The sequence below is a fragment of the Meriones unguiculatus genome, chromosome 21 (genome assembly GCF_030254825.1).
Source record: "Meriones unguiculatus strain TT.TT164.6M chromosome 21, Bangor_MerUng_6.1, whole genome shotgun sequence".
Taxonomy (NCBI): Eukaryota; Metazoa; Chordata; class Mammalia; order Rodentia; family Muridae; genus Meriones; species Meriones unguiculatus.
Window position 1 is genome coordinate 51,980,341 of NC_083368.1, and position 15,779 is coordinate 51,996,119.

The following is a 15,779-nucleotide window of genomic DNA, read 5'->3' on the forward strand; positions in this document are numbered from 1 at the left end:
TCAGAAAGAACCACCTTTCTTTATAACAATTCTTAAAGTCTGTTCTTTTTCACTCTATCCAGCAGGGTATTAAAGTGAGACTCGTAGCCAAACTTTGGGCAGAGTGCAAGGAATGTTATGGAAGAAGGGTGAGACAGAAAGACCTGAAGGGGAATGGAGAGCCACAAGGAGAGCAACAGAACCAAAATATCTGAGCCCAGGGATCTTTTCTGAGACTTATACTCCAAACAAGGACCATGCATGGAGATAAACTAGAACCCTTGCACAGATGTAGCCAATGGCAGCTCAGTCTCCAAGTGGGTACCCTAGTAAGGGGAACAGGGACTGTCTCTGCCATAAACTCAGTGGCTGACTCTTTGATCACCTCTCCCTGATTGAGGAGTAGCCTTACCAGGCCACAGAAGAAGACAGTGCAGCCAGTCTTGATGAGACATGATAGGGTCCGGAGGGGGAGGAGGACTTCCCCTATCAGTGGAATGGGGAAGGGAAATGGGAGTAGAAGAGGGAGAGAGGGTAGGATTGAAAGGGGATGAGGGAGGGAGCTACAGCTGGAATACAAAATGAATAAATTGTAATAAATAAATAAATAAGTGAAAAAAACAAACTCATTGAAAAAAAAAAGTCTGTTCTTTTCACCAAAATAACCCACTTGAATCAGAAAAACATTTTACTTAAAGTTAATCCTTAAAATTGCTATAGCACATAAAAGAGAGAGACTTTTCCTCTCTCTTTAGCAAATTTGTCAAAGTTATTTCCTGGGCAGCAAAGAATTGTCTAAGATACTTAAGCCTCAAGGTTAAGACTGTCTCCTCATTCATCTGCACATCTTTTATAGGAGATGCTTCTCAGAAACTTGGGAACACTGTTCTAGAAGGAGATATTTCAAAGCACCAGAAATTATTGAATCATCCTGAAGCTACAATGGAGCCAGAGTGAATTCATTTATTTGCAAATGAAAACAAACCAAAAACCTGGACATGTGGAAGGTAAATTATTTACTAAATATTATGCTACTTGAATGTGAGACAGAGCTCCCTTGAGCATGGGTCATCTTAGAGAAAGACCATATAAGGTGCTTATAGAGGTCCATTTGGGTCAAAAGAAACTCCATACCACAGAATGAGAACTCGCAATGAGAACAACAACAAAATGTACTGTAGAGAAAATATGTATAAATATAATACTCACCAAAGGAGATAATATTGGGAAAAGAATAGTGATGGTAGCTGGGTTGCTGGCTACCTCTGTCAAAGAGGTAACAATCAAAGAAGATATCAGAATTATTAGCCAAACTGGTAATGAACCTAAAGGAGATAATTTACTTCCTATCCAGCTAGATAGTCCTGATACCTACAAAACAAAATGACAGTATTTATTACTCAGAAAATTCACTTTAATGAAGCACAATTTAAGCAGCACACATACACATTTACTGAGTTTCTGAAATATCATTTCCTTTTTTCTTGTGTTTTGGTAAATATGCGTAGTTTTGATATGGACAAGTTTTCAGATTATTTCAGTACTATCGTCGTGCTTTAAGAAGTGTAAATTGTCTCCCCATACTTTAATCAATTGATTTGTAATTTTCTGTAATTAACATAGGTAAATGTCGTAATAAGTCATGATGGACTATAGGGCTTTAAGAAAAGGGAAGACCCTTTCTCCTCTCCTTACTCCTAAACTGTACTTTCAGAGGCAAGAACTTTCAATTGTTATTAGCTATTCACACTGACATTTAGATATTAATATAGATATTGTCCAAAATAATATTGTAATTATGCTTTTTAAAAACAATTCAACATGGAACATTTATTTATTAATTTCCACACATGTTACTTGAGGATAGTCTTTTCTTATACCCTTCACCATACTTATTTTTTGGCCCTTAATTCCCCATTACATAGCAAGACTTTTAGTTAAATCAATATTTAATATTTACTGCTGTAATTATGTAAATATTGTTCATTGTTGAGCCATTTAACCATCTAAGATTATATTTACTTTCTGTGTTTTTTCAAGAAAACATTATTTTGTTTGCTTAGTTTTCTAAGCAGCTATCACCAATTCATTAAATTCTCTTCAAACTATTTGGAGACCTAGCCTACAAGCAAACAAACACATGAAGTTTGTTTTGTTCATGTTCCCTCAAGATGTCTGTCCTGAAATAGACACCCCACCTCCATCTGGACCAGAAAGGGGTTAAACCTACTCAGCTGTTCTTCTGGGCTCCCTCTAGTCTCATCACTGTGCTGTGGGCTAAGCCTTCCTCCATTCCACTCATTTGGAAGAATACGTCCTCTCCTATGTGCTGAGATGGATGGATGAAAGGCACATTTGGGCTGGTCTCTACAGCTCTGAACATTCTTCTTTCTTCGCACACTATTTTCCTAGATCTGGTTTCTAAAATTCTGGTCTTGAAACCATTGAAATTGGTCAGCAATGTTAAGTCATTAATCTATTTCCTGTGTCTCCCAGTGGTTTCTTTGGATTGCTGGCATACTGATCTTTGGTTTATTACATGCAGTCCAAAAAATTGCCTGCACTCCGATTAATCACTTTTTAAATTGTTTTTCCCACTGAAGAGGAATAGTCTACCTTTTGTGAAATAATTCTTATGACAAACTAGGCTAGGCCTTTTAAAAAGTTTTGACTATAAGCAGTAAATTCAGTTCAAAGTGAATACAAACATCACAGACTTGGGCGCTGGGTATCAGTTGTATTATGCATTGTTTTGATTCATATACAAATAATCCATCATTTCATTCATTTGCATTTTAGTATGTGTGTGTGTATACAAGTGCATGCCATGTTTGTTTATATGTATGTAGGTCTATGTTTGTGTGTGTATGTGTAGAAGCCTGAAACTGATGTCAAGAGTCTTTCTAGATTGCCCTTCATGCTATTTTTTGAGGCAAGTTCTCTCAATTGAACCCATTGAAATGGCTAATCTCATAGCTATCTGCTCTGCAATTACAGATGGCCACCGCACCCACCAGACATTTACATGGGTCTTGAGAATTTTAACTCTGTTCTCTGAAGTTGTAGAGGAAGCATTTTATCCAGTGAACCAGATATGAGTATGAATATTAGCTTTATGGATTCATGTATATGGATATAGCTGTTAGAAGTCCAAGAGACAGATTCCGAGAATATGAATAAAGAGTGTGTTGTTTTTTTTCTAAGTCTGGATGAGATGTGAGAGGAACGTACCATTTGTTTGTGATCCTCTCTGGAACCCACCTAAAGATTCTGAGCACTACAATGTGGAATCTTCATGAATTCCTGCAGCATGAATATCTTTATAGCTGAAAATCTCAAAGGCTTCAATTCTGAGAAAGTCCTTGTGTTATCTTTAGAAACATCCTTCCTTTCTACACCTTTTCTCTTTTTAAACAGACTCTTAAGTTTTTAAACCAATGCACTAGCTTTATCTTTTACAAGTTTACTTTATTTTTATTTAAATTATAATTACGTCATTTCCCACTTTGCCCTCTCTCCAGTCCTCCCAATGTTCCTCCATTCCCTCAAAAAGTTATGCCCTCCTTTTCCTTATTATTGTTATGCGCAAATACACTCACACGCGTGAATGTGAATGCATATGTAAATTCAAGCTCCTGTGTTGCTTATGTGTGTTCTAGAGCTGACCATATGGTGTTAGACAATCATCACTTTTAAGGGTTTACTTTCTTTTATCCTTTTATTGTATTTCTGAAATATATTTGATTTTACTTTCAACATTGTTGCTGAGTTTTAAATATAAACATAATATCATAGTTCTATTTTAGAGACGTTCTGATTATTTTATAAATGACATTTAATTTCATGTCTTTGCTCTTTCGAATATCTCTGAAGCACCAATGACAAAATTTGAAGTGTCCTTTGCTTTGCGCATTTTCTTCACTTTTTCCTTGAGCCATTCTTTTCGATTTTATATTTCATTTTTCTGTGTTTGGTTATTGTACCTGAGGTTCCTCCAGATATCTGGTGGCTCTTGAATATCTATTCATTTTTATTTTAGAAGACCATAAAATGGTGAATTAAAACTCTCGGTAATATGAGGATTACTGAGGGAGGGCTGTGTTTCAATGTTGCTACAGAGTAAAGCTCAATTTTCTAAAGTCTGTATGGCCATTCATAAGTGTGGATGGTATTTGAGGAAATCACATAATCTTGCAAGCTTTCTAAACTATCTTTACTATCTAGCTCTGGTTACTCCCATGCTTACAAAATTAACTGTTGCTTCCAATTTTTTGCCTTTTTGGGATATTGTTGCTGTATCTACTAATTTTTTGTGGACTCTTTCATTTTCTGGCTTACATAATTTATCTACTTGCACAAAACCATTTACTCCTAATATGTTTTTTTGTACCTTATATGGTTTTTGACCATCTTTTGTCTGTTATTGACTGTGATATGCCGTTTTTTATCTTTAAAGACTGATTTTTTGTCATTATTATTTATTATTATTCTGTTCTTGGGAGCATAGGGATATTTGAGAAAGCAGTATTTAATCTTTCACAGTTATCTTAGAAAAAAATCCATCTGGAATGTGTAAAATAACAACAGAAATTACATATTCATTGCTAAGAACTGGAAAGTGTCTATCTCTTTGTGAGACATCAATCATGTTAAATCAAATCAGGAGCATTTAAGAGAGAGGTCACAGCATGAGATGAATAACACATAATTGCTTTCTCATTTTTTTTTCAAGTTGAAGTATTTCCTGGCTTGAGACATTTGCCAGACAAATTACAACTTGAACCAAAAGTTTTTCAAGTTGTCTACTGGAATTTTGTAAAACCAATTTCTAGGGTCATTTTTTTCATATTTGTGTTAGACTTTTTTTTTCCAGGAATCTGGTTACTCAGGAGCAGATTTTTCTAGAAATTATTGCAGAATGCAGATTCCAGTTGCTAGGATTTTTATAATGAATTAGTCCTCCCTCCATGATTTCCTTAAGCCTTCCACTGAGAGCCGTGTTCATCAGACTAAACCACACCTTTTCATTTCCTCAGATTTGGCTGTTCTAGGGTCTGGTCGATGCTTTCAAAGCCACTTTGTCTAGAGTCCAGTCTAGACGTATTCTGAGGAGAGATGAGCAAAATTCTTATGAATACCAGACTTTCTTTCCTCATAGTTCAAATCAGCAGACATAGAGATGGCAGTTATTTATTCTGAGAATCCAGATCTCATTACTGTTGAAATAGTAGAAAAGAAAATTGTTATTGTCTTATATTTCTACCATTTCTATCTGGACAGATTATGAGGCAAGGCAGATCTAAGCCTAAAAACAGTTTTGCAAAAGGCTCTCTGAATTGAGACAATTTTAAGACTTACAGCTATTACTAAATCCTATTGCTAAAAGCTCAGAATCTAAATACTTTACAGAGACTGGTAATGAAATCAGAAGCAAATAGTATTCTCCCAACAAACTATCAAGAGGAAAAGATAGCACTTTGTCCTGAGAATTGTTAAAAAATAAATACATAAAAATAACTTCTAAGAAGCCAGGAGACTTGTCATAATTCCTCCCTAGCCACTCCCCTGTCTGTGACTGGGTGTGGAAATTGATGTGAATCAGCTCTGACTGATTCTGAGTGACTGGTTTGTAGTCAAACAAAAGAAAAGGAATATTTTTTTCCTTTTTTAAAAGAAAATTTTTTAGAGCTTCATACATTAGATACATACTGTTATCTACACCACTCCTAAGACTCCTTCCTCAAACTTCTTCCATGTCTCCCCTCCTAAATCCATGGTCTCTTCTTTAAGTACATATTATTAACTCAGTCCACACACACACACACACACACACACACACACACACACGTATCTGTACACCCTAGATGTTGTTTGTATGTACATGTGCCCATGAATTTTTAGAGAAGATACTCTTCTTTTAGGAAAACTACAATGACCAGGGCTATTAGAAGGGATAAGAGCTTGCTTTGCATGAGCTGGTGGATATAGAGCAATGAAACAGGCAACTGTCTCACTCTCGATGTTTTCATTTCTTCCTTACAATGAACTTAATAGATTAGAAACTGTCACATTAAATTGGCTGGATTTCACTCACTAGATACATTTAACTATGACACTGTTTTTCATTCAACTTATTTGACAATGGTAGAATCATGAAACCCAAGATCCATGCACATTCCTATGAAATAAGGTCAAAGTATAAGCAAACAAGCAAATAAACATGTTCCATTAGGAATCAGTCTCTTGAATGTAAGTTTTTGCTCGTAGTAAGCTACTCTCCTAATATAATATCAGAGATTAAGACTTTTAATCTTCTTTGCATTGTTTTTTGTTGTGCTGGAACCCCATGACATTATGTTTATGCTTATAGCCTGTGAAAGTTCTTGAACTATGAACTCACCTCATCTGTGTGGGATGTTGCATGGCTATTGAATTCTGCATTATTAAAATGAGAGGATAAAGGTGAATGTGCCCAAAGCTTGAACGTGCCTGTGCTCTTCTTTTCAACAGTCTAGTTAATTACTAAATATCTTACACACTGTGTGTTACCTGACAGCCGTCTGCCAGGGCAAAGCCTCCGCCCACCAGAATGGCTATGTCCCACGGCATGAATGACTGGAACTCTTTCCAAGTAATCAGGGGAGAATAATCAAAAGCAACTGCAAAACAAACATCCTACAGTTATATGTTGTTTAAAATAAGACAATATTAGCATTTCATCAGTGTCCTGAATAGTCATTTTGCAATCTTGCAATATTCAGATACTGTTCTCAAGGCAGAGATTTGACCTAGACTTTGACTTTCCACTGAACTTTGGTGGAATACTACAGTGATTAAAAATCTCACAACTTGGGGCTGGAGAAATGGCTCAGCAGTTAAAAACATTGGCTGATTTTCCAGAGAACCCAGGTGCAATTTTCAGCACCTACATGGTGGCTCACAACTGTCTGTAACTCCAGTTCCATGAGGTATGGTGCCCTCTTCTGGGCTCTTACAGGCATGATGGACCCAGATTGTGCATATAAATACACATAAGGGGAACAATCCTACACATAAAAATTTAAAAAGGCTTTAATAATAAACTTTTAAAAAGTAATTTGGACAAATCCTTCAAATAGTACTTAAAATTTGTTTAGAAAAGTTACTATGATATTGTCATTTGTAATACCATACATTCATTGGCTCATCTTTCTACCTATCTTCCTATTGGATAGTGCACTGAAGTCTGAGCTACACTCACCCGAGAAAAAAGACTCAATTAGAATTATCTTGATTGGTGTGGCCTTGGTGTGTCAGTGAGGGACTGACCCAGACAACTGTGGGTCATACCATTTCATGCGATGAGCCCCTGGCTTTTATAAGATTAGAGGAAGCTTTACAATCGTGAATGCATTTGTGTATTTCTGCTCTTGACAGTGGATGTGATATGACTGAAGTTCCTTCCTTGATAAATGTTCAATGATGGACTATACCCCAAGACTGTAAGCCAAATGATCCTTCCCTACCCCCTCATGTTGTTTTGTTGTCAGGCTATTTATGCCAGCAACCACCATGAAACTAGGATATGCACTTTTCTTTTCTATGTCAAATGCTGGTAATACCCTATGTTTCCTCAATAGCATCAGCACAGAATTTTAATTATCGACTTAAGTTCATTTAGTTTTTAAAAATTTTTTAGTCATAAAGGGAATCAAGATTCTGGTTGGAAGATTATTCAAAATTCAAAACTGAATGTTGGAGTAGTTTTCAAGAATGATTATGCTCATAAAGCAATTACCATAAAGAGTTTTCCTCATATATTTCCATCAACTTGGTAAGTTAATTTAGGAGTGCATTATAGTCTTTTAAAATTTGTATGTTACATGTGTCCTCTCTACAGAGTGAGGTTATAGAACACTACTAAGCTTCCTTTATACTTCTCTCTTCCAGCTCCAAAGCAAACCTTTAACTGATGACTGAAAATAAGCTACCACATTTTTTGCTTGGATTAAGGTCATATGTATTGTTGCAATGTAGATATCTTTGAAATGTGTCAGTCACAGTTTAACATGTCCTCCCTGTCACCTTTATTGCGTGCTGGGTTTATCCAGGAGAAAAACTGTAAAATAATGAGGATACAGAGAGAACTTGATAGTGTCAAGGATCTTTCTGAAGGGCAGTATCAGACGTAAGAACCAAGGAGGCTGAAACAAACTGCTTCTTTCTCAGTACTTGCTACTGCTGAGTGTTAAGGCTTTAAGTATAGTGCCTGAAGGTTCTAGAGCAGTGGTTCTCAACTTTCCTAACGCTGCAACCCTATAACACAGTTTCTCATGTTGTGATAACCCAACCATAAAATTATTTTGATTGCTACTTCATAACTGTAATTCTGCTATTGTTACAAATTGTAATGTAAATATCTGATACGCAGGATATCTGATAGATAATGTGACTCCTGTGAAAGGGTCATTCAACACCCAAAGGAGTCACAACCCACGGGCTGAAAACCACTGTTCTAGGGTCTCGGAGGAAAGACTGTTATAGATTGACATATCTCTATAACAAACACTGATATATCCTAATCTCACAAATAATGGAACAATTTTATTTTTGCAGTATGCTGCTCATTTATATCATGTCCCCCAAATCTGAAATATTTGTCATTTACAGATGACTTAAGAGTTCAGCTGGACCAATCCAACTATAGAACTCCCAGTTTCACTCCAGCAAAAACAGAAAAACAAACAAAAACCCACTCAGCTGTGTTTTCCAACCAACTATTACAACCCATGTACCTTGTGTATAGGATTATATGAATATAGGGATATAGGTCCAGAGCTGATGTGAATATAAAGCACAGCCATGAATGAATCCTGCATAAGAAGTACATGTTGGAGAATGTATGCTTCTAGACATGTGTCCATGGGTTGTTAGTTAAGTGAGTGCTTCTACTGAATAACTTTTCCAGTTGTGCTCAGTTTTTATATACATGGAAACTTGTTTTCTTTTTCTTCAGGGACTTCTGTGAAACTGGAAGTGATATTTCCCATGAAATCCATCCTTTTCTATATCCTCAGAACTTATTACCAAGGCCTCATCAAGAACAAGTAACTCATGAACTCTTGTTTCCTTCATAGTTAACATTCTGATCTTGGCAGGGGAGGTGGCATCTGTAATACAGCAGCTGGGTATAAAAGAAAATGTACTTCTGACTTCTGTGGACTCTCATGAGTCTCCCTGTAGGTGGACATAAATGCTGGCTGAACAGGGGGTTCTGGGTGTAAGTGAGAAATGATAAAATAGGGGTTGTGCTGGTGTGGCTATTTTTAATATTTTGTGTGGAAACTGAAGCAGATGGAACTTTGATTTCTTAAACAGATCTTCTATAAATTCAGTGTTCAATATGATACTTAACCAATTTCTCCTGTAGATGTAGTTTTTGTCAATTTCTTCGCTGGAATTACGAAGAAAAGTAGTCCTGCAACTAAAGCAACAGTTGAATCTGTAACAAAACCAGGGTACCTGAAAAATATAAACAAATGTGTGCATTAAAGTTGGCACGAAGAACTTATATGACCACTGATGTCAATGAATTATGTCAATAATAATGAAGTAGAAGTGACAACATGGATAGTTTACTCTGCTGTCATTTTAAGACATACTGACTTCCAGTGAAGTGACGTAACTTATAAGGACCAATTATTTCAGAATGCATTCTTAATAATTCAATACATTTTACATGTTGTCAATATTGCAAATACCGATGCTACTTTGTCAGACCAAGAGAGTAAAATTTTCAGGTAAACTTTCAGATTTGTTAACCAATATCCTCTTTGAAATACTGCTTTTTATTCTGATGTCGAGAAACTGATCTTGAAACAGTTGCTGGAGTTTGGCAAAGCCCCATGTAACTGATTTTTAATGTCCTTCTATTGAATTAAGTGAGACATGCTGTTGCTAGTGTCCCCTCAAACTACTCTATAAGCTGTGAAAGCAAATTGATCAGGTTTCTAGGATGAAACACCTGCTTCTGCAGTGGGTACCAGACATACAAACAAAGGAAATCAACCCATTCGATGCTTTGCCCTCTAGAAATTTAAGAAGATCAATTCTCAGGCTGGCTTATGAGATGCTCACAACTGATCACTGTACAAATGGAGGGTAACTCGGGAACAGATGGGACCAGGAGTGGCCAGACCATCCTAGCAAAAGGACAGGTTCCCGGAAGCCTCAGCAGTTAGGAGGCACCTGGCGATTATACAAATGAAACAGAAACAAATAATTAGAATACAGCTTTAGCTGTCAGCAGTATCAACTACGTGCTTTTTTTTATGGCCTGAAGAAATGTGTACATCAAAGGCTTGTTTTTCCATCTTATATCGCAATATATTTACTTTCAGTGAAAGTGTCTATATTCTTGTACTTTATGTGTAAAAATCTAACTAATCAAGGAAGTACGTTATGCCTCTCAATTTGATACATATTTTTAAAGTGTGTCTTAAATATGGACTTCCTTTTCTTGTTTACTAAAACCCTACAGTGGCATAATTATTTCTGAAAACCTAACCAATCCCTGAAACTACACTGTTTGCTTATTGTTCTATTTTAGTTGTAATTTCTGGCTAAGTTTTTGCCAAGCCATGCCAGGTGTCATGTAACTGGATTTTGTTTTATATGAAAAGACATATTGAAATCAGTCCAGATTCAAGCAGATGGAATGAAAACATTAGGCGGTAGCAATAAATCTTAATATATCACAGCAGCTCTGGAAACCGTAGCTGCCTCAAACCTGCACAAAGTACACGTATTCCGCAGAATACATGCTTTAGACAAAGGTAGAAATTACGAGAAACATTTTCATAAAATGTATTAAATATAGTTGTTTCATTATTACTCTGAGTTTTGATTATTTATTAATTGGATTATCTCCGTACTCTAAGCTTTCGAGTTTATGTAACTTTTATTTGCCCCGTGATTGTTTTATTTATAGCTAAAGTTCATCCTCTTCCAAGCCCCTCCCACCTTTCCTATTGCTGTCTCTCACAATGCTACGTGATTGCAGAGCACCTGCTTTTAGAAAACCCTGCTCTCCTGCTGCTCACAAAATACCTCCTGAACTCTATTATCCTCCCATAAGGAAGAAAAAATAGATACTGAGGTACTGACTATCCTGTTGGGATTTTTCTCCTGGTTTTTTATTAGCTATTGTCTGATTCTATCTAGTTCTCAACACATTACTGTTGAGAAAGAGAGAGTCTTTACTTAAATAGTTAAGAGTTTTAAGGGGAAGCTGATATATTTTTTAATTTTTTTTCTAAATCCTATTAGAAAAACATAAGAACAAATGTTCTATTAAAAAATAGCTTCCTTTACATAAGTAGATAAGGCTTTTGTTTTGGAAGTCTCAAAATGAGAAGTTCTTTACCTAAAGGAATCAGAAGGCTCAAGGTGATCTTTTACAACATCTACCTAAAGCTTTGCTTGAGGAAAGGAGGTCATAATGAATTTGAATTCATCCCTTGCACCTTACAAATATATTACCAACATCTATGAAAATGTCTATGAGGGAAGGTGCTGTCTCTTCCATGAGGCCAAAACAGCTGACTCAAGCAGCTTTGATTTGTGTTCCCAAACTACATAGATTCTTGCTGAGGATGCAAGACCAAATGCCCAAGATGGAAGTTTTCTGGACCTAAGAACCAGAGTATATTTGTCAAAAATAGACTGAGAGCACAAGTCTCAAAACTAAACTCTATTGACATAGAGAATGGCTAATTAAAAAATAAAGTTCTACAATTCTCCCCTCACTTCACAGGGCTCAGTAAGGGCTGCTAGAGCACGCAACTCTAAGAGGCAATGTTAACTCTGGCTTTAAACTCACTTGTTTCAAACTCATCTTTATCTACAAAATTGTGGCAGGGTCAGTTTTGTAAGGAAGCGTTTTTTGAAATGCATGCGATGAAGAGAAAGAAAGAAAATTCTGAGCCCAATAAAATTTTCAGGAGATATAACAGTGGCAAAAATTAGAGTATGATTCCGTGTATGTCAGATCATTAAGAGGCACTGTGTAGCATTTATTTCTCACAATAAAGATTCATTTAGCACTTTCACTAGGAAAAAAAACCAGCAGTATTCTATGTGCTACTGTAAGTGAGAAGGCAGAGACTTGCCAGGAATAAACAGATAGTTCGGGAGCACAGTCCAGGAGGTATGGCTAGCACAGGTACACGCCTAACCAGCTTAATTGTTCAGCCTAAGGTCTGACTTTGTCAAGAGGGAAAAGTCCAATGTATAGTGAACCCTGACTTTTATACAGGGCATGATATCTATCCTTTCTGCCTTCTTACCCTGTACTCAATACCACACCCTCAAGAAGATTAGACATAAAAAATATTATGTTCTAAAGAAGTGAAACAATAATCTCATGCTGTTTCTCAAAGTTGTAGTAAGTACTTGGAGTCACAGCACAGAACAGAAAGGGCTTGAAGATTTCATGGGAATACTCACTGTGAAAACAGGACCGACCAACCAGTGACAAAGCCAGGATCCCTACTGAACCAGAGCAGAGCCATTATTATGAAGATTATCAAGGTCACGATTTCTTGATACCTGTAGAAAAACCAGGTGCTGTCATTTCTTACTTTCCAAACATTTGGGAAAACTCCGAGCTGTTGTCAAGCTAATCTTAACAGACCATGGCCACTGTGGGAACTTGATGTTTTCTTATTTGAAAACACCAATGCTCTTTGAAAAGGCCCTTTCTCTTTCTCAGTTTTTCTAACTTGTATATATATATAAAGTGTGGGGCTAAGATTATCACGTTGGCATTATTTAACCTGTTATCACAAATAATAAGACACAGACACCTGGTAGATTTATAATTGCCTTATTTACCTTGGACCAGGCAGGTATTTCACCTACATTGTCTCAATATCCTCACGATCCATCTCCCAGCCCCCATCCAATGCCATCCGCATTAACCCTCCCAACTGGGCTACCTTTCATCCATAATCTTATAAATACTTGCTTTTTTTCTTCATCTGGGCCATTCCACGCCATTACTGGAGTCCTTCCTCCTGGCCCACATGATTTCTTCTTCATGCTATCCCATCATGGCATCCTCCTTCTTCCTCACTTCCCCTCCATCTGTCTCCCATGATTCTCTCTTGAACCCAAAAGTCCAGGAAACTTAGCCACGCCTACCTCATTCTACCATGCCCATGTATAGGTCATTTAATCAACCAATCAGGTATGTCTTAGGAAGGTTTATAAAACAAGGGCAGGGGTATCCAGACCTTGAGGGCCAGTAACATACATCAGACCAACCTCCAACAATTTCCCCTTTCTGTCTAAATAAAAAGGCCATTTTTTTAGAGTAAGAATAATAATGAAACAAGTATAAAAACCAGTAGGTAAGAATAAATGGTCTGCTTGTGGTATGGAAGTGTGTTTTTGTATGTGTATGTGTATGTGTGTGTGTGTGTGTGTGTGTGTGTGTGTACTCATACATACTTTACCTCATTGGCCCAAGTTTTTCATATTCTTGCTTGATCACCTCAGCACAAGCTTTTTCTTTGAGTGTTTTGGTTTTGCCACACTTGAACATCTCCGTAAAGCTGAAAAAGATAATAAAACCTTAGAGTTAAGGAAATTATTTTACCACCACCTCCCTTAAGGAAGAAGTGTCTGTGAAGTCTTTATAAAATGGTTCTCTGCTGACAGCAGGAATCCATGTCCTACACCTGTGTGTCTGTCTCCTTCACTATTTTTTCTTTCTCTTCTTTGTCTGGCTTGCTTACTTCTAGATGTCCAATCTTTGCTTTGCTTTCCATGGCGTCTTCTATCTACCACTTCCCCTTTAAAGATCTTCTGTCCTACTTGCTTATTTCTATGTACCGTCCGCCTTTATCACTCTCCATAAAATGACAGTTATAAATACGTAGCATATACTTGATACTTATATTCTACTAGAATATAATGTTCATCTTGAGGCTAACTACTGTGCATACGGAAGGTTCATCCTGTATGCGAAAGTGGAGGCCAGGACCAGGACAGTATCATGGATTTTCTCTTTGACCCAGTGCCTCAGCATTGGCATACACTGTGAGAACTAGGCTTACCCACCGCATAACATCTCTGCCAAACTTATGAGGCGCCTAGTGTCAGAGCCACCAACACTCACAAAAGTGTTAAAGAGTTGACACTGGGGCATGAAATTCAAAATACTGAACTTAGACCCAACCTAAGCTCTCAAAGAAGTAAAAAAAAAAAACCTTAGTCCTTTGTTTTTCTGTGAGATCTTCCCCACACCTTGCCCTAAAAGCAGAGTAGATAACCTCTGTGTGAACTTCCAACACGAAATACCACTCCTTTCCCCCCTTTAGCTGCTTGTTTTTGTAACCCCTTTTCACTGATATTTTTTTTCTTCATCCCAAAGTCTAAGGTCTTTAAGATTTTAAACAATTTTTGTGGGACATTACTCTAGATGTAATATTTTTATTTTATTCATTTATTTTTTATCCCTCTGGAGGAAAAATCAAAGAATCAAATGCCTCCCAAGTGCTGGGGGAGTAAGGGTGTGCACCAAGAGTTTCTGTGATTTTTAAGCCATCCATCCCAGACATTGACAACCATCCTCATGCAAACATGAATGCCTCTGTAATTAGATAGTTTCATTTACGATCAGTGAGGCACAAATGAAATTTTTGTTTCATTTAGCTTTCGGACTATTGCCAATCTCAAATTTTTATCCCTAATCACAACATAAACACTATTATGTCAAGAAACAAGTCTGAGGACCACACAAGAACCATCTGTAGTCAAAGATAAAACTTTTCCTCAGAAACGCCTTTCCCTTGTCTAAGCTGCACTCTGTCTCTTTGGCTGCAGACAGTAAACAGTTAGATGAAGCTGAATTTGCTTTGCTGCACGTGAAGGTTAATATCCAACAAAGGAACCGATGAAGCATATGAGGACATGTCAACCTCTTTTCTACGGAAGTAAACACCGAGGACTGATGGATGGGCTTCTGGGTGAGGGGCTGTTTATAAGGAGTGAATAAACTGTGCTAACAGCCAGAACACTAATCGGAATGTATGGTAGCCTGCCAGGGGAGTGGCAGCTAATTTCTGTTTGTCAGTCTAGAGCCTTTAGAGGTACACGCCTTAGCAAACTGAAAATGACTCTGAAAAATCAGTTTTAACATGTACCTACTGTGCCTAAGCAGAAGTGGGCAGCAAGAGGACTGTTTAAATAGAACACTGATCATGATCTATGGACTTTTCCTAATGAGTGTATCTCAGGGGTTTTTTGTTTGTTTGCTTGGTTGGTTGGTTGACTCCTCATTGGGAGCATATTCTAATAGTTCTGCCTAATATTAAAATAAAAATGGAGGTTGCATATGCATTTGTTTCAAGTCATTGAAAGCAGCAGCAAAGAATGAAAAAAAGCGATGGTCCAGTCACTAGATAGTGTGTCCATGTCCACTGGCTCAGGATCGTTCTCCCTGCTTCCAGCCTTGCTACCTAAACAACTGAACTTGCTACCCCAAAAGCTTGGCTGTCCTGGGAGAGGTACTTGGTATGCAGCTGGCCTGTCACACTGAAAGCCACCTGCTGACATCAGTGACACTCCACACATTTGCTTCACCAGGGGAACAGCCACACGCTGCTCCCACAATCTGGATAGAACGTTTTTAAAACCATCAGTACTATCTTCCAACTACTAGCACAATTGGATGGTTAGGAGGAAAAAAAAAGAGAACAAGATGAAAATAGAGAAGGGGAAAATATTGGTCGTTACCTTGCTAGACCAGGAAACTA

General features: G+C 37.3%; 1 protein-coding gene across 2 annotated transcripts in view; it reads right to left on the reverse strand.

Annotated features, from left to right (window-relative positions):
- The window catches only part of Slc13a1 (solute carrier family 13 member 1), a 75,117-nt gene that overhangs the window by 3,578 nt on the left and 55,760 nt on the right, over positions 1–15,779 (reverse strand). The window contains exons 9-14 of one of the 2 annotated variants that reach the window (XM_060373776.1): positions 13,476–13,574; positions 12,466–12,567; positions 9,374–9,480; positions 6,529–6,638; positions 5,000–5,084; positions 1,215–1,350 (exon numbers count right to left, since the gene is read on the reverse strand). In XM_060373776.1, the coding sequence (XP_060229759.1) occupies positions 5,004–5,084; positions 6,529–6,638; positions 9,374–9,480; positions 12,466–12,567; positions 13,476–13,574 (499 nt within the window). In that variant the 3' untranslated portion in view covers positions 1,215–1,350; positions 5,000–5,003. Of the gene's footprint in view, positions 1–1,188; positions 1,351–4,999; positions 5,085–6,528; positions 6,639–9,373; positions 9,481–12,465; positions 12,568–13,475; positions 13,575–15,779 lie in introns of those variants that run through there. The other variant, XM_021638780.2, reaches the window with a different exon arrangement.